At 33.3% G+C, this 27,219-nt stretch overlaps 2 protein-coding genes across 10 annotated transcripts in view; both read right to left on the bottom strand.

Moving 5' to 3' along the window:
- LOC127814136 (serine/threonine-protein phosphatase PP2A-2 catalytic subunit) overlaps positions 1-3,821 on the bottom strand; it is a 32,113-nt gene extending 28,292 nt beyond the window's left edge. The window contains exon 1 of the mRNA XM_052355413.1: positions 3,541-3,821. Within this exon, the coding sequence (XP_052211373.1) occupies positions 3,541-3,633 (93 nt within the window). The 5' untranslated portion in view covers positions 3,634-3,821. The remainder of the gene's footprint in view (positions 1-3,540) is intronic.
- Positions 3,822-5,628: 1,807 nt separating this feature from the next.
- On the bottom strand, positions 5,629-17,154 carry LOC127787250 (uncharacterized). Of its 9 annotated transcripts, none has more exons than XM_052315205.1 (15): positions 16,922-17,154; positions 16,489-16,629; positions 16,225-16,354; positions 14,494-14,696; positions 11,993-12,062; positions 10,927-11,123; positions 10,668-10,743; positions 10,471-10,554; positions 10,309-10,388; positions 8,123-8,249; positions 7,825-7,884; positions 7,682-7,732; positions 7,424-7,582; positions 6,291-6,423; positions 5,629-6,210 (listed from the first exon to the last, which is right to left on the bottom strand). In XM_052315205.1, the coding sequence occupies exons 4-15, from the start codon at positions 14,649-14,651 to the stop codon at positions 5,960-5,962; spliced, it is 1,446 nt and encodes a 481-aa protein (XP_052171165.1). In that variant the 5' UTR covers positions 14,652-14,696; positions 16,225-16,354; positions 16,489-16,629; positions 16,922-17,154; the 3' UTR covers positions 5,629-5,959. The 9 variants fall into 9 exon arrangements, with proteins under 9 accessions (XP_052171165.1, XP_052171169.1, XP_052171173.1 ...); XM_052315209.1 differs by having other exon boundaries at positions 14,494-14,672; XM_052315213.1 differs by having other exon boundaries at positions 5,629-6,132; positions 16,922-17,153.
- Positions 17,155-27,219: the final 10,065 nt, after the last annotated feature.

The raw sequence follows: 27,219 nt of genomic DNA, 5'->3' as shown, positions 1-27,219 counted from the left end.
GCTCTTAGGGGTTTCCTCAGGCTCACGGGGTATTACCGCAGATTTGTTAAGGGTTATGGAGTTATTAGCAAACCCCTTACAAATTTATTGAAAAAGGAAAACTTCCAGTGGGGACAAGAAACAAAAGTTGCTTTTGAAAAATTAAAGGTGGCGATGAGTAGGGTACCAACATTAGGGCTGTCGAACTTCAACAAGCCTTTTGTGCTTGAAATAGATGCACGTGGAGTGGGTGTTGGGGCCGTGTTATGCAAGATGACAGACCATTAGCTTTTCTAAGCCAAGCCCTCAGTCCAAGGCACTTAGGCCTAAGTATATATGAGAAGGAATTCTTGGCTATCCTTATGGCCATGGAGAAGTGGCGACATTACTTAGAGGTGGGGAGGTTTGTAATCAAAACTGATCGTGAGTCTTTAAAGTTTTTGCTACAGCAAAAACTGCAAACTTAATTACAAAAGAAGGGAATAGCCAAGTTAATAGGGTTAGATTACTCCATACAATATAAGAAAGGCAAGGAAAGCTTGGCAGCAGATGCCCTATCAAGATGCCAAGAGGAAGGGAGTGTAGCCACCTTGACTGTTATAATCCCCGAGTGGTGCAAGGAAGTGGTGGACAGCTATGAGGGAGATGAACACATAAAAGGCATGCTGGAGAAACTAGCTCTAGGAAATAAGGAGGCAAAAGGGTACACTTTGGTGGATGGTTTGTTGAAATATAAAGGCAGAATAGTAATGGGCCACAGTGAGGAACTCAAGAGGAAAATTTTGCAATCCCTGCAAGAGTCCCTTTTAGGGGGGCATTCGAGTGTCCAAAATACTTATTTGAGGGTGAGACAGCTATTCCATTAGCCTCAGCTCAGAGTGAGAGTGAAGGATTTTGTTTTGAGGTGTGATACATGTAAGAGGTGCAAGCACGAAAATGTGGCATATCTAGGGCTGCTGCAACCCCTACCAATTCCGAAACAATCATGGACAAGTGTGTCCATGGACTTCATTGAGGGACTGCCAAAATCCGAAGGGAATGATTGTGTAACGGTGGTGGTCAATAGGCTTACTAAGTATGCACATTTTGTAGGATTGGCCCACCCCTACACAACCCAAGAAGTGGCAAGGGCATTCATTGATCGAGTGGTAGCTATGCATGGGGTTCCTAAGTCCATTATATCTTACCAGAATAAGGTGTTTACAAGCCATTTTTGGAGAGAGTTGATGAAGAACATGGGCACAGAACTCAACCTTTCAATAGCCTATCATCCCCAATCTGATGGGCAGACAGAAAGGGTAAGTCAAAGCCTAGAAACCTACCTTTGATGCATGTGTTTGTTGCAACCCAAGAGTTGGCATAGGTGGCTAGCTTTAACACAATGGTGGTATAATTTCAGCCACCATGCTTCTATAAAAATGTCACCATTTGAGGCCGTATTTGGGTATAAACCCCCTATCCTACCAGCCACTGAAGGGCATACCTCGACCACAGCTGTTGAGGAGTACTTGTAGCAGAGGAGGAGGGGTGTTACAGCAACTCAAGTAGGAGTTGGCATCGGCTCAAAACCAGATGAAACAATATGCCGATAAGAGGAGGAGTGACCGAGAGTTCGAAATTGGGGAAAATGTTTACCCAAGGCTTAGGTATCCTCTTATAAAGTCCATCTCCCAAGGGCCAGTATCTAAGTTCAACCCTAAGTATTTCGACCGATTTCCCATAATAGCCAGGGTAGGCAAAGTAGCCTACCGCTTGCAACTACCAGAAAGATCCAAAATCCATCCGGTCTTTCATGTTTCCTTACTAAAGAGGACAACTGGCAAGGAACGGGTTAATCCGGAGCTACCAATACTGCCTAAGGAGAAAGAAGCTACAAGGGAGCCAAAGGCTATAATGGAAAGAAGAGTTGTCTACCACCAAGGAGCCCCTCTCATCCAAATGCTGGTCAAGTGGTAAGGAGGATCTTCAGGGAAGGGCACCTAGCAATACCTTCCCCAATTGCTACAACAGTTTTCAAGGGCAGCTAGCCTCTTGAACATTTCTTGAGGACAAGAAATTGCTAAAGAGAGGGGTATTGTCACAAAACGAAAAGGAGGCCGAATTTTGGCCCAATTTTGCTATGGATTTTGGTTGCTATTAACTGTTTCCTTTATTCCTTTTAATTGAAATTTCTCTTTTCCAACTGATAGTTAGTTAGATAGTACAGTCAAGTGTAAAGGTGACTAGGATGGGACAAAATAGTTGGTTATAGGAGAGGTGATATGTTGTGGCAGGACCCTAGAACAAACTATATAAGCTATGGGCTCCTCCTGTAAGTGGTTATGGAAAATCAATCAAGAATCTGATTTCTTACTCTCTCTCTCTTTCTCTCTCATTCTCTTCTTCAATCTCTCCCATTCTTCTTCACAGTTCTCCAGCAATCCCTTCTAATTTGTTAACCTAGGACCATGCAGAATTACCCTTAGATGATATAGGCCTCTCTCAACACTCCTAACCTTCTTAGTGTTAATAGGAATTGAAACAGAAAACTTAAGCAATCAAATCAGAATGAAAATGAGAACAAGATACAGAAAGCAAACCACACAAACACCAAGATTTATCCTGGTTCAGTTCCCTTTGAGGAAACCTACATCCAGCCTTCAAAGAACACCCCGAGCAGTCTTATTAAACCAAAGAAATCCAACCAGTATAGCAGCAAGATCTCCCCACTATTCCTGAGTACAAACAACAACTTCTCTCCCACGATTACAAAGCTAAATCAGAACTCTAGCCTTCCTCCAAAAAATATAGTGCACTCGTTACAATAGAAAAGAATAGAATGGCCGCACACACCCCCTAGCACTCTATTTATAGAGTGGGCGGATATCCCTAGAGTAGACATTCAATATTTACAGTTTAACCCCCCAATTTCCATTAATTACAATTTGAGATATAAATTTCTATCTAATTCTTCAATGGCCCTCTAGTGTACTGCCATCACTGGTCTTCTTCTTAGACCATATACTCGAGACAACATTTCAACATAATTCACACTGAATTAGAAGAGTTGCTATTGTCACAGGCAACTGTGACAAAGTGCAACACGTTTCTGGAAAGATATATAAATAACAACTGAGCCAAAAAAAAAAAAACAGAATAACGTTCCGAGGTTCATAAACAAATACAAATCTGAGACAGAACCGCTATAGATCATGTACGTCCCAAGTCCAACACCAGAACACAAAACACGGCTGACGACAATCATTACACACAACACACGTCAAAAACGTCCAGGTTTTCACCCGACATCCACACTTACGCGTATACAAAATCCTGCGAACGCGCGTGTTCAAATCTGCACACGCGGGGCGCAAGGATTTCCGTTGGCAACACAAACACCAAGGCAAAACCAACCCAGATCCGTCCAAAAACAGCGCAATTGAAACGTCTGAAACACAGTAACCGTCCCCGCAAATCTATTAGTCAGGATTGGATCTTTAAATTCACATTAGACACATAATTACATAAGCGCACACAAGCAGGTATATATATATATAGGGAAAGAGAGAGGGAGAGAGGAACCTCGGGCTCCGACAAGGGCTTGCACTGCATGAGCTGGGCAATCTGCTCGTCGAGACTGCCATAGGTGTTGGATGCCACCAGATCCACGCTCATCTTCTTCTGTATATCTATATATGTATAATACAACACCGGAACAACAAACAAGAACAAGGCCTTCCGATCAAAACAGCGCTGAACTTGACGGATCAGTGGCCTGAAAGGGCGATTAAACCCTAACCGTAACCCTAAAGAGAGAGAGAGAGAGAGAGAGAGAAAGGGCCCCGTAGCTCTGCGATCTGCTTTTGGTGGAACTATATTTTAACTGCCAACCAAATCCACAATTTCATTTTTTGGTTTATTATTATTATTATTATTATTATTATTATTATTATTATTATTATGGGGAAAATTAACGAAATAATAATAAAACTAAAAAAACAGCCAAATAACCAAATGCAAATAAAGCATGTGGTTGAGATTTCAGAGACTCGTCAGTTTTCACAACTTAGGTGGCCCAGATATTGCAAACACCTTTGTTTTCTCTTTTCAATTAAATTAATTAATAATGTGGTCCGTATTATTTGCACATAAATTAAAAAATAAAAATATCAAAATAATATTGTTTTGGTGTTTTGGAAACTTCTCCTACCTCAAAATAACAAGAAATATCATAAAATTATTTTTATAATTTTGAAAATATTTTGAGACCATTCACACTATTAAAAATGATTTAGAAATTATGTTTTTCTGATTCGATCATGTTCATTCTGTTTCTACTATTCTAGTTATTACGTTAGAGATAAAAAAAAATTATATTTATATTTATTTGAATACACAATAAAATTTATATTTATACTTAATTAAATAATTATTTTTTATATTAAAATATATATTCACAAAATGATTCCTATATATTTTTATTTACTCGTTTCTCCCTTGATTTTTTACTTTTCTGAAGAATACCATTTCTTCAGTTTGTATTTATTTTCTATTTTTGTTTATGGACAACTTAAGTATAGATAGATAGATAGATAAAAATAAAAAGAATAAATACATGAAAAAAAAATTAAACTTTAGATTTCACATATAAGTATCATTGTTTATATAATTTTTTACAACTTAATATTTTTTTATCATTAAATTACAAATAGTTAATAGATTCATGGATTATATTAATATTGAATGATTTATATTTGATCATCTTGAAATATATATATATATTTTTACTTAGGTGTCCGAGTTTTGCCCGCTTAGTCTTGAAAGAGACCGATCTTCCTCCTAGTTTGGCCTCTGAGTAAATCGGATACGGTCGCAAGTTTATACACGTCTAAACGGGCACACAGTGGGTTCCCACTAAATATAATATTTCTGTCTCTATCAGGAGTTGATCTCTCGTCACTCATAAGAAAACTTAAGAGTTTTATCACTTATGTCATGCTATGGGGTATCTTAGAATGTATTTTATACTTATAAAAAAAATGATATGAACAAAAAAATTAATTTCAATCAACAGAAAATATAACTTAAAACAACACACGAGATGGAAAAAATAACTTTCAATCTACCAAAGGGAAGTCATTTTCTTCCCTTGGTATAAAGCGCCTTTCTCAATTTTCTTTGCCCTAAAGCGCCTCAATCAGCCTATTTTGTGTTCGCCATTGCCATATGTCTACATCACCATCTGCCTTGCCTTTGTTATCCGCTTCGCCATCATTGTTTCTATTCACTATTGCTGTATGTGTCACCATCTACATCGCTATTTGAGTCGCCATCTGCATTACAGTCTGCATCAGCATTTGGGTCACCCCAAACTGATTTTAGGAATTCTGATAGTATTTCGTTATGTTTTTAAAAAAAGTTATGGTACTTTTAGAAAGTTTCTGTTGTTACAGAGCTAGAAGGAAGTCCCATTTGCTGAGAACACAATTTGATTTGAATTCAAGCAATGTTGGAAGGGTTGATCCCTGTTCTGCTCTCAAATGGTACAGGGTTTCAAAGTACTGCAACAACAGAGAATTAACAGGGCACTCATCCAACACCATTAAGCAAATGAAGACAGATAATCAGCCTGATTAAAGCAAATTAAGAACCAATAATAAAGAAAAAATAAGAGAAAATTAGAGGCACCCACTGTGACTCTCAGAAATTTCAATCTGATTCCCAGTGTGATTATCTGAAGTTATATCAGCACAAGCAGATGACATAATGCTGTAAATGATATTACACAGTGAAGAATGTGAATTTTAAACTAAAAATTATAAGGAATAAAAAGAGAGTGAAGGAAAGGAGAAGAAAAATGAAACTATGATGAAGAAGAGAAGACATGAAACTTCATTTGGCTGGCTGTAGTTCATCTTCTCTTAACAGTATATAATCTCTCAGATAACCTCTGTTCCAATGTATCAACAACTATTCCAAGGAAAAAAATTTCAGTGTAAGACTATGCCAATAGGGGCTGCACCAAGGGCTGTGGGGTTGTGGTTTGAAGTTTCATTGTCGACGTTACTACCACCCCAACAAGTGCACAAATGGCAGGCACGAGGCCCAGGCCATTTCTTGTAACTGAAAAACACGAAATGACTGAACCACATCCCTGCAAGTTTGGAGAGATATCTACAGAAGAGGACGATGATGTCAAGTCAGAAACCATAGAAAACATCACTGGGTTTTCAGGAGGAGAAACTTCAAGCCCTTCACAAACAGATGAAAAGAAAAAAAACCACTTGAGTCTTTTGCTTTCTGTAAATGAGATAAAATTGCATCTGACTTACTTTGATATGATTGAAGAATATATAAGGCAACTCCGCATGAGATTTTGTCCAAGAAGCTCAGAGATCCATACACAAAAGCACATCCTCTGAGATCTACACCAACAAGAAAACTTTGCATGCTTACAGCGGTCACCTGTCACTCAAGTAAGTGGGAAAAAAAAAATCAGGAATCCTAACCTTATTTGAAAAAATGAATAGCAGTAAACAATAAGCATTATGTGTGCAGCAGAACTTTTGATTTTTGTTACCTCTCTTCCTCTTCCTCTTTCTTTATGTTTTTGCATGTAAAAATAAGAATAAAGGCAGTTATTTAAATTGAGAAATGCGGATATTTTCTATTTATTATTTATTTCTGTATTTACCCCCAAGACATTTGAAAAGAACACTAGCTGACATGAAAACGTTTAGGTCTTACGGTCGCCTAATTTGTGTGTGGATGATTTCTATTTGGTGGTCACCATCATTTGCAAAATAGCTGCATAAAAGAGGAATGCCACCCGACAAAAGAAAAGGAAGGCAAAATTGTTAATACAATGGTATCAACGGGATTACAAAATTCTACAAAAAGGAGATACAGAGATATAAGTAACTCAGACTGACAGCTCCCGATCAGTCTGATACATTTATGCCCAACACTCTTTTTTAACTCTTGCAACAGATAAAGCTCTCTTTGCCATAGTCTCAAAAGAATATACATCACCACCTCAGCAAGCTTTTGTTCTACTCATGAATTTTTCTCTTTATGTTCAGGTTAATACCTAAAAATATCTCACTTTCCATGATTTTTGTCAACTTATTTCTGATTTACTTAAGATCTATGATTAAACTCATGAAAAATATAAGGACATTGAAATTCTTGAGTAGCTAAAAATTGAAATAGGGTTTTGACAAACTGCAGGGAGAATATTACTTAGTTTGGACAAGTTCTAAGACACCATAGACCAAGAATAAAGACAGATTCTATTGGACATGACAACGTAAGCTAGCATTCAGAGGGTGGAAGAGAATTCATGAATTTATCACCTGCGCAGGAATTTGAATTTTTAAGTATTGACCTTGACATAAGTAAAATTTAATCAGAGAGATTGCACGGAATGCAGCCCAAAATGAACGCATAGAAATTTATGTCATACCATGATTAAAGCATTAGCTACACCAATCAGTACTGCCAGAAGGTACATAGCAGCATTCATGCTCCTTGGTAAAAAAAGGATCCCAGCACCACAAAAGATCCAAAGAATGCCTCCAGTGGAATAAAACCATTTCAAGCGTTGCCCAGTCCACGTGATCTCCTACAGTGTTGACATAATAATGGTTCAATTCCAACAGAAGGAAGAAAAGTACAAGTATCAGATAACATTTTCAAGTGGAACTCAGTCTCAAAAGGAGACCTGTAGCAGGACGGAGACAATGAAGCTGCATATATAAATGATTGCTGGAACCTATCACATTGCAAAAAAATGAATATTACGAATGCCCCTTCTCCTAATACATGGCAGCAAATTTGATGTTGACAAAGTTTTCGCAGGAATACCAAAGCTTTAGATGATTTAGCCATTTGCAGATCATTAATGACATAGAATGCCAGAAATGCCTGAATAGAAAACAAGAAGTAAATATAAGCCAGCTTAATTTGAAATAGACAATAAACAATTTATAGCCAGGTAAACAACATTATTTTTGTTTTTCTTTACCGGGGGGAGGGGTTATATGATTTTTTTCAGAAACAATTCTTCCTTCATGTACTAGGAAATTCCTACAGTCAAGAATGAGTCAAATACTATTTTCTGTCAAAAATAAAATGGACCTCAGTGCTGTTACCATACACATACCTGTGAAACATTAGCAATTAATCTGGTGAGAACATAAACAATAGCAACTTGGTAATAAAGCACTTTCTTAAACCAGTAAATCCAAGATATCCTTGCATGGCTTATTCCTTGGACACCCCGCTTCAATCTACACATTAAATAAAATGTAAGTGATTGTTCTTAAACCAGTAACTCAAAGATATCCTTGCATGGTTTATCTTTGGACTCCCTGCTTCAATCTATACATTAAATAAAATTTAAATGATTGCTATAAGTTAAAATCAAGCAGATGTCTGACTAAGCCAACTGGGTCAAAAGCGATGCAAGGTGACAGCAATACCAATTTATGCACGAACATTTCTTTCAGATATTACATAAACCTAGCTACATGGACTTGGTTACAGGTACTGGGTGTAGGTTTGCAATTAGGATTGGGCCCTCCCAACAACTTTTCTCTTAGGCATCTGGATATATATATATATATATATGATCATGCTGTGATCATATAAATAATGTGCATATCTTTATATATATAAAAGTAGGATTAGTCTTGAAAAAAGAAATTTCCCCCCAAAACTTGCATTAATGATTTGCAATTAATACTTATTGCATTAATAATTTACAATTTGTAATTTGCATTAATAATTTAAATCTTTCAATTGCTTTGAAATAATAAGTAGTAATAAAATTTCCCCCCCAAAACTTGCATTAATGATTTGCATTTAGTACTTATTGCATTAATAATTTACATTTTGTAATTTGCATTAATAATTTAAATCTTTCAATTGTTTTGAAATAATATGTACTAATTATTGTAAAATTAATAATGGATTTTAAATACACGAGTTTTTCAATGCTAATTATGGAATTTTCAATACATTCTTATGTGAATATTAAATATTTAATTAATTCATCAATCAATCAAAAATAATTACTATTTATGAGAAATATGAATAGACACTTAAAGTATTAACTAAGTCACGAGAAATGATCCATTAAATAAAATCTTATCTTTCTATAGTATAATAATATATAATATATTATATTAAATTAGAATAGTTTGCAAATTTTTGTTCCCTCCAAAAATCTGCCAAGCTATTTTTTGCCTCTAAAATTTGTATTAAATTTGCATGGGTTCTATGAGATATATAAATAGACAACTTAAGCTATTAATTAAGTTATAGAAAATTGTCCATTTATTTAAAATATTATCTTTATATCTTTATTCTATATATATTTATATAATATTAAAATATGATAGTCAAACAAAGTATTTTGCCAAGTGTCAATCAATGGTGAATTTTTTTCCTCAACAACTTGCATTAAATCAAAGGTAGTGATTAATTAATTATTAATTACTTTAATAATTATATTATAGTCTTGAAAATGTGATATTTTAACAAATTCATAAAAAATTATTTAAGGTTGTCAAATGCTAGGGTTTTTCAATGCTAATTAAATTTAAACTATCACATTTTTAAGACTATGGAAGAAATCAAAATTCATATTTTTAAAATTTTGTTATTATTGAAAAAACTTATTCTTAATCATATTTAAGAGTTTTAATTTATATTTATAATTATAATATAATAAATAGAAAATAACGAACGTCTTTGAATGGATATATTATAGATTTTATAATATTTATTTATAAATAAATATAATAAAATGAATAAAAAAATTTATAAGTATTTTGTCAAGTGACCTATTTAATGTATTAATTATTCTTTAACACATTAAATGGCAATACATTGAATTAAAAGTGTTCTGCATTAATATATTGAATAGAAAATAATTAATTAAATTTAAATTTTGATAAATAATTAAAGATTAAAAAAATATAATTATTAATTTTGTTAAAATTATTTAAAATAACAAATTTATTTTTTTATTTTAAATTAAACTCTTCCGTGTATCACACGGATTCACCACTAGTTGTATCAAAAGTTAAATAAGGAATGCTACTAAACTTTTCTTTACTATCAGCAGAGTAGCTTCTTCAAAAATCAAATATATGTATCTTATCTGGGTATGGACAAATAGAAGCATTCCAGTTGGCTAAACTCTTGCCTAAAATAGTGACAAATTAGTCATAACAATACACCCAAATATGTGCAAGTTCAACTTCACTTTTGCGTGTGAGTGCGAGTGTGTGTGTGTGTGGGGGGGGGGGGGGGGGGAGGTGAAGTTAAGAATTTGTATCAAACCTTGGCTCTTTGGTTCCCAGATAAAATATAGCCACGAAGCAGCAACCTATAAAAATTGATGAATATGCTATCCAGCGATACTGCTCATTTGTAGACAAAGTAAGATCACAATGAAATAAATAAGAAAAGAATTACAAGTGCATAAAGTTTTTACATACACACCTGGTTTTCAACAGCTACAACAGTATTTGATGCACTGACACTGAAGACTAGTAAAGCAATTGCATACAGGCTGAGGTTCGCAACCTTTAAAAAGATTCCAGCAAGCCAAATAAAGGTATTAAGAAAGCACACATGACCTTCAATAATGTAAAATTTTTATAATAAGACAGCCATATCATATCCAATTAAGTGCTAACCATGGTAAAAGCATTGCGACAGCTAGCCAAGACCACTCTACTTGTTGAATTGAGTGTGATGCAATTCACCATAGACCTGGAGTCGGTACAAGTTATAAGAACCAATAAAAAATATAAGTTATAAAAGCATAGAGAAATAGTCCAAACCATAGAGTATACAAAATAAAGAAACAACTGTATGCTATGGCCATTCAGATAACTGGAATAGCAATAGCAACAGATCCTTTGCAAATTCAAGCAGGTCAGAGAACTGTCTTACATGTGCGAAACTTGAGCAGCAGCCCAGCCCACATTAAAGATTGCCGCAAATGTGCTGTATCCAATAGTTTGCAGGGCAGCTGTATTGGTACCAAAGATTTTGCAAGGCAGGCAACGCCCAAAAACAGAAGAAAATGAAACAGCGACTAAAACAGATCCTGCGCCATGCCATATTTTGAAATGTCCAAACCGGTCTATCTATCAATAAACAATTAACACAAGTTACCTCCATCATACAAAAGCTCCCACATGTAACAAAAATAAAGCACACCAGTCTAGAAAACTAAATACAATATTGATTTGAAGACACTTAATCCATAGCCACTGACTAAAGACAAGTAGTACTATTTATCAAAAGAAAAAAAAAAAAAAGCACAACAAGTTCCAGTAACTTTACTGTATATAAACATCTTGATATCCCTCTAGCAAGCCTCATCACCTCCTGGCTCCTACATAGAATCTGGGTTCATATAACTCTAATTTGGTGGGTAAACAACTGATTAACATCTCAAATGAACTTCCAGAATGTTGGAATAGATGCCACCAAAAGTGATTAGTCTCTTTTTCTAGTCACTTCAGTTTTTGTCATTACAGTTCAGTAATCAATTAAAAGTATCATTCTATTGTAAGTTCTCAACATTTTTCAGTAACTGTCTTCTCCTGAAAAACAAATGAATTTTTCTCAGGTTTTGCATGCAGATGACCAAATAAACAAATTTAGACACCTTTAGCTGTTCAAGCAAGCTACTGTAGATGGGAAGCATTTTGTCTAGAAGGTTCATTACAAATTTAATGTGGCTTGCAAACCTTTTGAAAATAAGCACGTTGAAGAGTGACTAGCAAATGAATATATTAAATACTATTAGTAAAAGCAGCCAAAAAAGGAAAAAAAAAACACACAACAACATAGTTGTGTACAATAAAATGTCAAATAGTCTAAGATAATGTTGTGGGTTTCAGTACACATCCTTGTACTGAAAAACTCAGAGCAACAAAATCAGTGGGATATATGAATACCTTAATCTAAAATGACTAGCAATAAATTCTTTATTTAGTTTAGGGCATACCAGTTCACCAGCAAATATGGTTACAAATCCATCAGCTATCTGACCAGAAAGCATGACAGCAGCAGAATCCCTGCAATATACAAGTTCCAAAAGAACTAGAAGGTCTTAAAAACAATTTTATGCATGAACCCTAAGATGCCCAGATTTTCTCAAAGGGAAACAAAGAATGAAATGAAAGAATCCAATTATAGAACTTAATTTCAGAAGGCCAAAAGATAACTGATAAATAGAATGTTATGTAACAACTTGCAACTAATCACATGCTCTGAAAGCTATGCTGCATAATGGACTGTCTAAATATCCAAATTCACAATGAGACCATGTAATAACATTATACATTACACATTTTCCAAAGTAACTTGCAAATTATCGCATGCTTTGAAAGGTATGCCACAGAATGGACTGTCTACAAATCCTAATTCACTATGACACCATGTAAATAACATTGTATATTTGTGCATTTCCATTTTACATTTTGTATCAGTAAACATAAAAACAAAAAATTATGGTATCTCTTCACATTTTGGATACTTCTAGTCTATATTTAGAATTACATAACCATACATTTCTGTACATCATTGTGTCATTTTTCATTATCATAAGTCATCTTATGTATTTCCACTTCATTCTAATTTCTCATCCCTTATTGTTCCCTCACAATTGAGTTGCTACAAAGCCGTCCAATGGGTGCAAGGTTGTCTATGTAAACTGTTAATTGTGCAAGGATTGGCTACAATTGAGTTGCTACAAAGCCATCCAATGGGTAAAAGGTTGTCTATGTAAACTGTTAATTGCGCAAGGATTGGCTGCTAGATAATAGAAAGCATGATGGAAGAGGGTTGCCACTATAAACACTAATATTCTTATGCTTCATCTCATTATATAAAACTTCTGGGTATTCCTTCAGGAACAAAGCCACTCGTGGAAAAAGCACTCCTGATCTCCAGTAGTTGTAATGTGTAGAGGGACAGTGAGGTTTTAGTTCCCCATTTGCTCATCCGGTTTTGGTCACTAGATGATTTATGGATTTCTTGTGCAGCAATTCAATCTGTTTCTTTCGTTATTACTAATAAGCTGAATAAAAAAAGACAAAACAAAAGGGATGCCAGAGTTTAAAAAAGCATGCTTTAAGCACAAAGCACAGCATGCTTAGGGCTTGCTGTGTATGAAGCTCAAAGACTTTAGCTGAGCACAATTAAAGTGCGCTTAAGTTGTGCTTTTACTTGAGCTTCAAAGAGCAAAAAAGGGTGTTTAAAAAATACTCTTGTTTTTCTTTTCTTTTTTTATCAGACAATATGAATGGTTGGATTTGTTTAAATTTTTGCAATGATGTGACTTAAGAATGGAAACCTACCAAAAAAAGCTGCTTAAAATCTAATAAAATCATATATACATTTAGACCAAAAAAAAAAAAGACTAGACTGTAGTTATCGAGCAATAAATATTGATGGAAACACGTAATTAGGTGTAAATTAAGGATTGCTAGTATATTATCGATTGTTGTAAATTAGAGGTTGATGATTGATTCCTAATTGCTGTAAATTACGGATTGTTGATTGATTGTAAATTAGGGATTGATCGTTTGGAGATTGTTATATATTAGGGGTTGATTGATTGGGGATAGCTGATAGGTGTCAATTAGGGATGGTTTTTTTCCATGTGTTTTTCTTATACTTGTATGAACTTGTAAACGAGTATAAAATATAAATGAAAAATAGTATCTAATCATTTGTTAAATTTGCAGTCCTAATTCTTATTTACTTTATTTTTAATGATTGGTTTTTTAATAGTTTATATTTTTTTATGCTTGTAAAAGTTTATACTTTGATTTATGTGTGCTTCACTTCGCTTAAGCATGTGCTTTGCTTTGCACTTAAGCGCACTCCATGCTTTCGGAAACACTGAGGCATACCTTCGAGGTACTGCACAATTTCTCGTTTGTCTTTTTGAGAAAAAGGCAATAACATGTTTTTAGCCTTATTAGTTGTCAAGGTTGGGAACTTTTTCTAAGCATAACTTTTTCTAAGCCAATTGACCGTATCTAAATAAATATTAAATGGTTTAGTTTGTACCTAAATCACTCTGCTACACCTCACAATTTATAATTACCCATTAAAGGGGCGTATTTTATATTGTTGTACTTTAATTGTCACTCTACAACTCTTCTTGCTTGCTGGCTTGTGGTTTATTGATTCTGTTAGGACTACCACCAGGGATGGAAGATAAAAATACTAAATAACAACCTTCTTGAGAATTTGACATTCACCAGCCATCAAACTCATTATGATTCAACATATGATCTTTAGGTTTTCTGCAACTATTAATATGCCTTTTTAGGTTTACCAAGCTTACTCTCATGTGATATAAAAAATTCATTTCCATTCAGTACATTCTAATTTTGGAACACATCCATAAAGGAAAAATTATTGAAATTGAAATCAACAACTAAGATATCACATATCCATTGGAATTAATTGGAAACAAGGAGTTAAAAACTGCACCTTGGAGACAACCCAATATCTGTTAAGAACACTAAGAGATAAGTGAACCAGCAGGAAGATGTAATGTCATTAAGCATATGCCCTACGCCATAACAAAGGACGGACCACCTCCCAAGGGGCTTGGTACATAATACCTCATCTTCCATATCATTAGTCATTCTGTTGCATCAAGCTACTTCCTAATTCCTCCAATCAACAAAAATCTGTGAAGTGTCAGTTAAAGCTTCAGAGATTATAAATAGTTTCACCATTAACATAATAATTGAATTTAAAAAATTACATAGGTATAGACAGGTGGTTACAAATAGGTTATATGGAAATCTAGCAAATTGACCTATCCATTCCGTAGCATAAAAAAATATAATTATATAAATAGAGTGTACTTCAGCCGGCAAAAAAGAAGCAGTTATTTTCTTCTCTGCATTTTTTTTTCTTTTGTCCATTTAGGAAATTTCTAATTGATTGACAAAGTGAAATGAAAAGATCCATTGACAAACTTCTTTTCTTTGCCAATCATAGAAATCCAAGGTTGTTGACCTTAGAACAGCAAACTTGTTGTAGGTGGCATACCAAGACCTCTAAGTAAGCAAATAAATGCATCCCCCCTTAAAAAAGTGCAAGGGCAGGGCAGATTCATTCTTCTGCAAGTTGGTAAACCAGCTATTTTCAACCCTTTGTCTACATGTATTGAGAACACCCTTTCCCATTTGGTCCCTCATCAATGGGTAGCAATTAACAGGAATACAGATTTGTGACATAGGAAGTAGAGAGATTCAAGTGGAAGAGGGCCATATGAGCCACATGATAAATTAAAAGGCTTGAGAGATGCCTTAGAATCTAAAAAACTTAGTTTAAGTAGGACTAATATGAAATATAAAGAGTAAGTTTAGCAAAATTAGAAATAAGAATTTGAAAAAATAAAACCTGATGAGCAACAGGGAAAGTGTTACGCTGGCTAAGAGTTAATCTTATCTTGGTCCAAGTGCTTTTAAAAAACGATAGATTTAGAAGTATGTGGCCTAAATTCAGTAGTAATATGACCAAAATAGGAAAGTTCATTAAGAGTTTTGTGATCATAAGATTTGCATTAAGCTGAAAGGACTCTCATGGGGCTGTTATCCTGAAGTCGGTATTGCCAAGAAACTGATTCACACACACAAGCAAAACAGTAAACATGACATATAATGGTACAATCCTAATATGCCTATCTTTGTGAACACAGTCGGTTTCATTATATGATGAATATTGAATATAACAGTTCCACCAACGTGTGTACTGTGTACATATTTGTATATACACATTATTAAAACTCAGGTAGCTCATTATAAAATACCCAATATGCCCAAACCGCATTGAGTCAGCAATGGCACCAATTGCAGATAAAACCATGGAAACTCATTTGAGATCATACTGTCATGTTCAGTACAGGAAAAGTGAGACAGTTGCAAGGAGTGTTTCTGATTATGTTAAAATGGTTAAAACTTAAAAGTAATAGAGGAGGGGCAGGAAGAGTGAGATTTGAGGTAATAATCAAGTAAAAGTTTTCTTAGACTTAATTGGCAATAGGGCTTCTACCATTGAGCTAATTAACAAAACGATACCGTGTTGCCACCCCAGGCAATTGGACAAAGGCATGTTGCGTTCATTCGAGTAAAACAATAATTAGGTCATACGACCTTCATGCCAAATTCCAACCATGTATGTTAATCATAAAAGTAAACAGGACAACACCTGCATGTCTGCAAGATAAGAAACCTCTACAACATCTAGCACCCCACAACACAACAACAGCAGCAGCAGCAGCAGCAGACGTACATAAAACCGATGAACTAGTAAAAGCCTTCACCAGCAATCAGACAAACTGTTTCAACAAAATAATCAAGAACTATTACCCTAGATTCCTACATCCAAACACACACCAAATATTCTCACTTTACCAAAAATAATGAAGCATACTACTTCAAAGGGTATGCATAATCAGAAAGGACCACCTACCAGTCTCCAAATGAAACCAAGTTGCTGGATCCAACCACCCAAAGCTTTGATCAGAAACAACAATACATCCATTGATAAGCCCAAAATTTCACGTTTAACCCAGGCAAATCGTCACTTCTTCATTTTTCTTTCTTTCCTATTCTGAATACCAAACAATTAATTGATTTTTACCTTCTGGTTCAGAAACAACTCGTTGATCATAACCCGAGAAAATATACAACTCCGGACCACCCACAAAACAGTGAAAACGCATACTCCTTTCAATTAAATACCCAGAAGAAAAGGGGAAAAGCATGAAGCGAACTAACGGAGAAACATCTTTCGGTTACAGAAATGAGTAGTCCTTGCCCAGAAACATCACAAGAACAACGCAAAGACCACCCCTCTGTACACGCGTGTTGAAAAATATTAGCAAAAAAATCGTAATTCGCACCTCTTCCGAGGCTCTATGAGATCAATTTCTTCGCTGTTGGGGAAAGCTGCCGGTTGGGCGACGGAGGAGCAGAAAATGTAACTATGAAAGAGATTTTGCCGGTGAAGTATTACTACTTCATTCTCTCTCTCCATCTCCCTCTCTTAAGGTTACGTGAATTGCATTTCGCGGCCTTCAGTTGATTCTGCTATTGCAAGAGGGAAACTGGCTTCCACCAGATCCGCGGGCAGCCCTGGAGACTTGTCATTTTGGCTGTGTTTGGCTTACCATTTTTTTTTTTTTAATAATTTTAAGTTATTTAACTTTTAAATTATATAAATCTTAAAAGTTAGATAATGTTTAACTCATAACGTATTTGAATAAATATATTTTTTAAGATATCAGTTAATAGTTATGTGTTTGATTTAAAAGAGCTTATATGATATTAAAATTTGACAAAAAGACTAAAATAGACATGTTGTTAAATAATACAAATAAAATACATAAAAATATTAATTTTTGATAAAAACAATTATAAAATAATGTCAAATTGATAAAATTTTACTATTAGATATTGATAAATTATATATAATTATTAAAAAAATATATTAATATAGTATATATATACACACGATGATGTGAAAAGAGACGTCGACGATAGAAGAGGCAACGGATGACAGAAAAGTCGATAGAGGAGGTAGACAATTGTGACAGAACAACTGAGGGCATTGATAAAGATTGGAGGCGATGGTCGATGAAGATGGGGCTAAAGGCGACGAACAACAAATGCCATGAAAAAGATGGAGGCACTGGCGGGAATGAAAAAACTAATAATAGATTTAGAGAGAGGGAAAAAGAAGAAAAATGGATAAAATGTGTAAATATTTGAAGATAAATTCAATATTTACTTAGTCAAAACAATAATCTCTTATGAACTTATTTGAAAAAGTTGAGAAAGAAGCTGCTTTTTTAAATATTGGTGAATTAGTTTAAAAATTAAGTAACATTTGAGTTATTAAATACTATCAAATATATCAAAAAATAAAAATATATAACTTGTAAATTATTTTAATAATTTATAAGCGATCAAACTCGGAAGCAAACACCCCTCCCATAAGGAAAAAGGACTATTGCCCTGGCAATAGCCCTTTTCTTGTGGAATGGAGTGATGAAAGTGCATTAACCATAAATTTCATTTATTTAGGTCTATTCAAATTAAAAACCAAATTATAATTATAATATTCAAAAAATTCATGAGTGATGTATAGTAGTGGGATGACAAAGAAAGCGCATGCCTGGTGCGTGGCTCATGAGGTGGCAGGTGGTGAAAAGACAACCCAGTCCCCAGGGGTGGGGGCCAGCACTCTCTGGTGGAGGGGCAAAAGGGTCAATTGAGAAGGACAAGCAAGCAAGGCGATCGGTCAATTGGGATCTTCCCATGAGTCTGAGAATTCTTGTTCTCCGTGAAGTTTGGGCCGTCACTGTTTATGGATTACATCGGAGGGACAGGCAATTTCTGAATTATTAATAATAATTGTTTGAAAAAGACGTTCCTACCTTTGACTTTAATTTTAATTTTAATTTTAATTTTGAGTTTGGAGGCTCAAACAAATGCGGACAACTACCTAGACCTAACATCAGCTCTTGACTGTTGGTTTTGACCAAACAATTCCACTTTTTTTTTTTTTTTTTGTGGGGGACGTTAGGTTAGGTTTCATTTTTCTTTTTATTTTCACTTTTTTTATTATTAATTTTTAAAATATATATATATAAAAAGAAAAGCTAGAGTAGATCCCAATTTATGTGATTTGGGTAATTAGGCGACACACTTTCTCTGATTTTGAATTACTTTTAGAAGTCTCTATGATTTAGTTTTTTAAAAAAATAGTGATCCTGTTAATAGTTCTATCAAATTAATTTAAATTATCTTTAACTTAATATTAATTAAATTAAAGAATAGCACGTGATTCTAAAATTGAGTGAAAATAAAAGAGAGATTATCAATAAAGAAAATTAAGAGAAAAAAAAAGATAACGATGGAGAATTGAGAGACGAATTAGTGCAATGACAACGCAATCGGTGACTTATTCTTTCTAAGTTCTTCTTTATTTTTTCTTAGTGACTCATATTTGTCTTCATTTATTTTTTTTCAATTCTTACCCATACTCTGATATTCTAAGTCTCTATTAATTTGAAAGTTAAGAGTACTTATAGGTGCCAACTACCTTTCAGTGCACAAATCGTTGGATCACGACGCTCCACCACCACTGCAACCAGCCCGATCAACCTCATTGAGTCGAAAGTAACACTATTTTTTTTGTTCAATTGATTATCTTTTTTCTATTTCTTTTTATTTCAAAATCTATCACATGACATGTATTCCTTAACGGGTGATAAGTTTTAGTAAGAGCCTATAGTCAATGAATTCTGGCAATGGGTTGCTTTTGGAATCAAGGAATTTATTGCGGCAATAAATTCAAATCAATTTTTTATTTTTAGTTTGAATTTTTATTTGTGTTTTAATTTAATTATGGTTTATTTTCACTTAATTAATATAATTAAGTTAATTTAACATAATTAGTAATGAAAAGGGTGTATTTGCAAAGGAAGAAGCGCTAGGGTGTTACTTTCCAAGTTCCGTGTTCGAGCCATGTTCAGTAGATAATTCAATAGATAAGGAGCGATGCTAAAAAATAAAAAATGCTTGTCGTCCTCATATTTGTGGTTGTGCTAGGAGTCGAAACTTATCTGTTGGATTTTTTGATTTATCTTTCCTACTGAAATCATGGGGTCAAATAGTGGAGGGACTCGTGATGATGCGTTAAAAAAAATAAAAAAGAAGATGTATTTGCTAAAAAAAAACTAACTCATGGAGACTTTTAAAAATATTTTCAAATCACATCCGATTTGGCTGCATTTCACTCAAAGTAACATGAGGTGTAATAAATGCACCAAAGTTTTAGTTCCCTATGCAGTTATATTACTAGGTATTTAATATATTATATTTTGAAATATTTTATTAATTAATAAAAATATTTAAAAATAAAAAAATGCAATAAAATATGACTTATCTTAAAGCACAAGCTAATAATTACACTCGTAAATATTATGTTTTTTAAATACTAAATAATATTTTAAAAAGGATAACATTAAGCATTATTCTAAGAACAATGATTGAGATAAAGTAAAAATATTTTATTTTTAAATAATATTAATTTATTATATCTTATTTTTTATTTTAAAATAATTTATTAGCTTATAAAATATTTTAAAATATGATACTTATATTATCAACCAATATAAGTCTTATAATATATTTTTTTGTAATATAGTAATATTTACTTCACCTACGACAATAATTACCTATTTAGATACTGTTTGTTAAAATGAATAAGATAAACAAGTATCAAGATAAGATTGAAATATTTTTCAAATTAAGATATAGAATGATCAATATAAGACTTAGAAATATTTCAATATTTTTATTAAACTATTTGTTAATTTTTTTAAAATTTATGGAGAATTGTATTTTTTTTTTCATATATCTGTTAAATGTATATGATAACTACTGAGATTAAGAGTTTTTTTTTATCAAAATATTCTTATTATCAAACTCATTCAAAATTGTATATTAACATCCTTACATTATTTATGATTAAAATAGTGTTTTATTTTCTAAATTCATATTTAAAAATATTCTAAAAAGACTCAAAAAGTAAAATAATTATTAGTGGAATTATAATGATTTCACTTAAATAATTAAAAAATACCAAAACATGTTCTCATAATAGATAATAAAATCTAAAATTAAATAAAATAATTTAAAAAATTGGTTAAAGGAATTTGTATTAGATAATAAAATTTATATAGAGAGAAAATTTTAAAATGTATTAAATGATATTAATTATCCTACAAGGGACATATGGATAATTTAGTCTTATCTGTAAAATATCAGATAAATTTATTTAGAAAGAGGTCAAATAAATTTATGTATAAAAAGTCACGTGAGAGTTTCTCTAGAGAATGTCAAATAAGTTTAATAAATACGTTAAAAATAACAAATATCTAGAATGTTTATTATATTTGATATTTTTTACCCTATATCTTAATTAACAAACACTATCTTAATAAATATCAAAACCTTTAAATTATTTATAAAAATACTATAATTTTTTTCTAAATCAATGTTTTGGGTGATTAATACCAATGCGGTTGATTTAGCTGCATGAAACTCACTTTTTTAAAGGGTGAGTAGCTTACGAACTTTATTCTCCCCAGTAATTAAGAGTAAATAACTTCCTAATCATTTTAGCTATACTCTAGAGCAAGGGAAATAAGGCGCTAATAATGAAGAAAATAAAATAATAATATTTTTTATAAATAATTTAAAAGTAATATGTTTTTTTAATAAAATTATTTTAAAAAATTTGCATTTTTATACTTTTCTCCTACTAAATAAAGCATTAGATTTTTTTTCTAGCCAAAGCATTTTGACTTTTGAGTTCAAACTTTATAATCATTTTGAAAAAAAAAACAATTTTTGAAATTACTATTCTCTCTTTCTCATTGGATCAAACTTTAATTTAATATGGATTGGGGAAGCATTCCACATATATAAAATTTAGACTAAATGTGATGTAGCTCGGACCACAGCTCACTTGCAAAGAGATTAGATTCAAAAATAAATAAACTCAATGCAAAAAGATTAGACTCAAGAATAAACAAACTCAAAAAATAAAAGAGAAAATCTCGAATGACCGAGAGACTCTCTTATCTAGATCTCCCAAAAACCCTATTGTTTAGGTCGTCTAGAGAGCTCCTCCATAACTCTTGTCCAGACATGAAAGGAATACTCTTGAGGAAAGTGATAAGTTTCATAGAGACCCTTTCAAATGTAGTATCTATTAAAATATGCCAACTAACTTTCAAAACTAATACCTTGAAAGTCAGAAGAAACAATCCCAAAAGATGCAAATATTCTTTCATTTGTCAACTTCAGCCTCTATAAATAAGGGTGACCCCCCATTCTCCAAGTACACAAGAACATCTACACAAATTATTGTTGGGGAACTAATATGGATGTGTGTGCATTTAAAAATTTCATCTCATGAAAATGCAATGAAATTTAACACAAATTATATAATATTTGAATGTTTAAGCAATGCATTATCACATCATATGTAATAAATTGAATGATTCAGTACATATCTTTTAAAAATATGCAAATAATAAAGTATAAACACTTTCTATGAGAAGATCTTATTATCTTCAAGCAGTAAAGGGCCTAGTCAATTCACACCAAACAAGCCTTCCAAAATCCCTTGAAGCCTTTTTTTGTGCTAGCTTGAAGACAACAAGCTTCCAATACTTGTTTTGTTATCCTTTTGATCTTTAAAATGAGTTCAACCTTGAGAAAAACTTGGTTTTATGATCCTAAAAGAAGAAGGAAAGAATTAGCAAGAGGAAGCAAACAGTACAAACATTAATCGAGAGAACCAAGTAAAAGCCACCTTAGGGCCTGTTTGGCTAAGCAGTTTGACCGCTTATAAGCTATTCATTTAGTTAGCTTATACACTGTATAACTTATTTTTTTGAAGTGTTTAACAACCACCAACAGATTAAACGCTATTTAGCTTAAACGCTTATTTACTAGCATTTGACAAAAGCTTATCTTTCCCAACTTTTCCAAAAATACTGCTAGAGACTTATTGCGTTGACCAAACAAAAGACACATTTGCCTTCACATAACTTTTGAAATTACAATCCACCCACATCCTTTCATTTACACAACTTACTGCCTTCGCCGTCGACCGTCGCCTCTAGCCTTCATTGTTCGTGTTTGCCACTTCCTCCTCTATCAGTCATCGTCTGCCGCCTCCAACCTCCATTGCTCACCCCTCCGCGTCTGCTGTTTCCATCGCCTATGTCTGCCTTCTATGGGTGTATATATGTATATATATAACATATATATTGTATTAGTATTTTTTTTAATAATTATATATAATTTATCAACAAATAATGGTCAAATTTTATCATTAGTGTTCCTTTCTAACCAAAGGAGGACGATTGGAAGCGAGGCGCGGGCTCCGGCGACGGGTCTGTCTGGGGGGGGCTAGCACCTGCAAGCACTCCGATGGTCGCATGAGTAAGAGAATAAAGTGAGGTAGTGTATCAGTAGGTCAGAGATCAGAACATACATTGGCTCTGAAGAGAGCTGGTTAATATAGAATGAGGAGATGTTCTCCTGCATGCATGCGTCGTGTATTTGCAGGTGATGAGAATAACTATCCGGTGCCCGTGGAGGTTTCCAGGCGGTAGAATGGTGGCGACGGGACCCTCATTAATGTGGATGTGATCCGCCATTAATGATGACAGGATCTGGGGCTGTCGCGTGGATATCTAGTGGGATTGCAATGATGTTGTGGCAGGTTGGCGCTGGGCCAAGGTTGGGTCCAGAAGAAAGATCAGATTAGGCCTGGACGGGGGTCGAGATTGGGCCTGGGGAGAGGGTCGAGGTTGGACCCGGACGGTCTAATTAGACATTAATTTATAATTTAATTTTATTAGAAATTAGTATTTTTATGCATTTTATTTGTATTATTTAACAATATGTCTATTTTCGTCTTTATGTCAAGTTCTGATAAATTATTAATTTTTTCAAACCAAATACATAACTATTAACTAATAGCTTAAAAATATATTTATCCAAATACATTATCAACTTAAACGTTATCTAGCTTAAAAGCTTTAAACTTAAAAGCTGGGCAACTTAAAAGCTTCCCAAAAAAACGCTTAGCCAGATAAGCCCTTAATCTTCTCAAACCTTCTTCAAATCAACATAATAGGAGAACCAATTAGAAGCCAATAACTTTCATAACATGCTTCTTTAGATGGTGACAAGTGGTCGGGTTTCAGTGGACCATCTACTGATTCTCAAAGCTTCTACACCTAATCTGCCGAATTGAAATTGTCGATACTATTCATCAAGCGGTTGATAGTTTTCAAACTTTTTGAAAAACGGTTGACTAGTTCAAGAAGAGTAATGCAAGGAGTAATGACTTATAACAGTGTCATCAATTATGTGTTCCATTCTCATTGAATGAAGTGTTAGACAGAAAAGATAATGACACATGATCTCCTTAGCTTTCTCCAATGAGAAAGTGTCAAATAACTGATGACACCATCATCAGTCATGACTCCTGGCATTATTCGTTCAATAAAGGATTCGACAATTCTATCCTACATGTTGCATGGTCCTTCATTTATTGCATGTGATTCATTAACACTTAATGAATCTTGTCATTAGCTCTTATTGACTTTATGTTGGTTCCTAATGATGGCAAATATATCCCAAGAGGGGGGTGAATTGGGATTTGTATAGATTTTCGATAATTTAAAACTTTGATTGTTGGTAGAATACTAAGTTTTGAAATATAGGCTATATGTTTCGAAATAAAGCTTTCTATTAAGTAGGTTTCGAAACCTACTATATATGTTTCGAAATATAGCTCACTATTTTACAAGTTTCGAAATATGAAATGTATGTTTCGAAATCTATTTCACTGTTTTGCTTGATTCGAAATTCTTTACCTTGTATTTCAAAATAATAATATTTGGAAAAGATTATTTATATATTTAAGAGTATACTAAAGATGTTTGTATATCAAAGATATGTTTTCTATGTATATATATAAACTTATGCTTATGAAAACTTTGTTTTAGACTTAGATATCAAAGCATAAGAAAGCATGTGCAATAGGAAATAATGATACATGAAAGCTAAAGAACACTTTGCACACAAGATATATAGTGGTTCGGCACCCGCCTACTCCACTACCTTCAAGTTTACCCACTTGAAGGATTTGCAATCCCAATCACTTTTTACTAGTGATCATCACAACAAAGGTTTTACCACGGTTCACCCCCAAAACCTTACAAAGTGAGTTTTTAGGGGCTCAATTCAAACCTAGCACCAAGTGAGTTTTAGGCTCAATCAAACCTTTACACCACAATGAGTTTTAGGTTAAACTCAAATCTTACAACAATCAAGATAAATAAAGTTTATCTTTACAACCCAATAGAATGTATAGCAATGAATATCTTACCAATGTGGTTGTACAAATTTCTTAACTTGAGGTGAGGAAAACTAGAAGGATGAGACTCGTTGTTTGCACTTGCTTCTCCTTTTTCACATCACAATGCATATCTAGGAATGGATGAATGGATCCTTTTTGAAAGCTTGTCAAATGGATTTAGATCACATGTGCTTGTGTGTGTGTCTCTAGTGTGTGCTTTCTTGTTCTTGCTTGTTGTCTCTCAATCAATCTCTTCTTGTCTTCAAATACCTGCTATTTATACCAAGAAATAGAAATCTTGCCGTTTATAGCCATTAGAGACAAGATAGAAAAATAAGTTTCGAAACACACTTAATAGGTTTCGAAACATCACAGAAATACACTAAGGTTTCGAAACATACAACATTTCCAGCTGTACTTGCACTTAGAGACAACATTGAGTGGGAGACATAATCTATTCCCACTTTGAGAAAGCACTCACATTCAAATTCAAATTTGAATCTCATAGCATGGAGAATGCATTAATTAAATGATGTGAGAAGCATACAAAAATGCAGCACACATGCATCTCGATTTTCAAATGATCTGCTGACAGAATGTCAGAGGTTTCGAAACATGATATGATGGGTTTTGAAACATGCCTCTCTGGAAATGAGGTTTCGAAATATGATACATATAGATTTCGAAATATACTTCTTTGGAAATGAGGTTTCGAAACATAGACATATAGGTTTCGAAACATGGTTCAAAACCTGAATTGAAAACACATACATTGCATAGATGTTTCGAAATAGCATACACTGAAAACATTGAAAATATTTTCAAATGCGGTTTCGAAACATGCATAGAAACATGACAGATATTTAGAAGAATATACTTGAAACACAATCCACAGCATATATACATCACAACAAGTAAATGTCCTCATTTTATTTTATTTATATTTTACCTCCATTTATTTTAATACATAAATGTAAATAACTAAGTACCCCATATTTGGATTCAATAAAAATATCTAGAAAATCAAAATCCAAAACAATAAGAAAGTAGATTTTGGGTTTTAGTACAAACTTACGATTTTGCGATTTAACCACCTCCAAAATATATACTTTCTATTTAATGAAAAATTCATTAAAAATCATTTTAGCACTAATGAATGTTAGATATCAAATTACCGGGAGATAATTTTCCAAAATGAGAACATTTTCATATATGTTTCCTTATAAGGTGCTAACCTTCCAGACTTAGTCAAAAACATGGTTTTGAAATCTTGATACTTGAAATGCTTTTGATTTTCATTTTCACAAATAAATACATGATATTGAAATTGATCTATGTTGAAAACCATAGTCTTGACTCATGACTTAGGGATTAAACCAATAAATATTTTTCATCATTAAAACTAATGTACAAAAAGTACAACAACACTTTACAAGACCAATCATTAACTATTAATGGCGTTAAGAACGTTACAAGTGACAGATCCAATTTCGGATGCTTTACTTTTTGGTGTGTGACTTTCTAGATTCACTGTCACGTAGCAATTAGACAACATCATACACCTTTGATGCCGATCGAAAACTTCAACCTATTTTAAAAATCTCTCATTCTTCTTAAGACATTCTGATGATCCAGAGTAACGTCTAGAAACATATCAAGATAATTTAAATGGCAATGAAATCTATTCATTATGAAATTATTACAGATGATAATTACCATATAATACAATCTTTTCTTTATATAATGTCTCGACTAAGCAAAAGTTATAGAGTGATAAACTCACAAACTCAATAACTATGAGATTATAATCAATATAATTAGATGACACATTGAAACACTATTTTTCAATCTTTCATGCCTTGGCCAAGGACTTCTTTTATCACACTAACAAAAGACCGCATAGAACGTTTACTTCATCATAATGGTTGTAATGGATCCTATTGACAAGCACCTACCTCCGTGTATCAATAATACAAAACCACATGATGAACATTCTCATCTCGTAATTGGATGAGTCCGTTCATCAGTAAATTTTATACACCAATAAACAATACAATTGTGTTACCTCAAATCAAATGATTAGTTATACAATTGCAACTTAATAACAAAATCATTATCCATTTTGCCATGTGGTTTGTTATTGGCGTCACGTTCAGTGTGTTATTCAGCTAACAACCACTCATGAGTTTACTATAAGCATCATATGCTGTGGTATGTGACTCATCACTTTTTATCATTAGTATC

Source organism: Diospyros lotus, chromosome 12 (assembly GCF_014633365.1).
Source record: "Diospyros lotus cultivar Yz01 chromosome 12, ASM1463336v1, whole genome shotgun sequence".
Taxonomy (NCBI): Eukaryota; Viridiplantae; Streptophyta; class Magnoliopsida; order Ericales; family Ebenaceae; genus Diospyros; species Diospyros lotus.
This window is presented reverse-complemented; position numbering and strand designations above follow the sequence as displayed.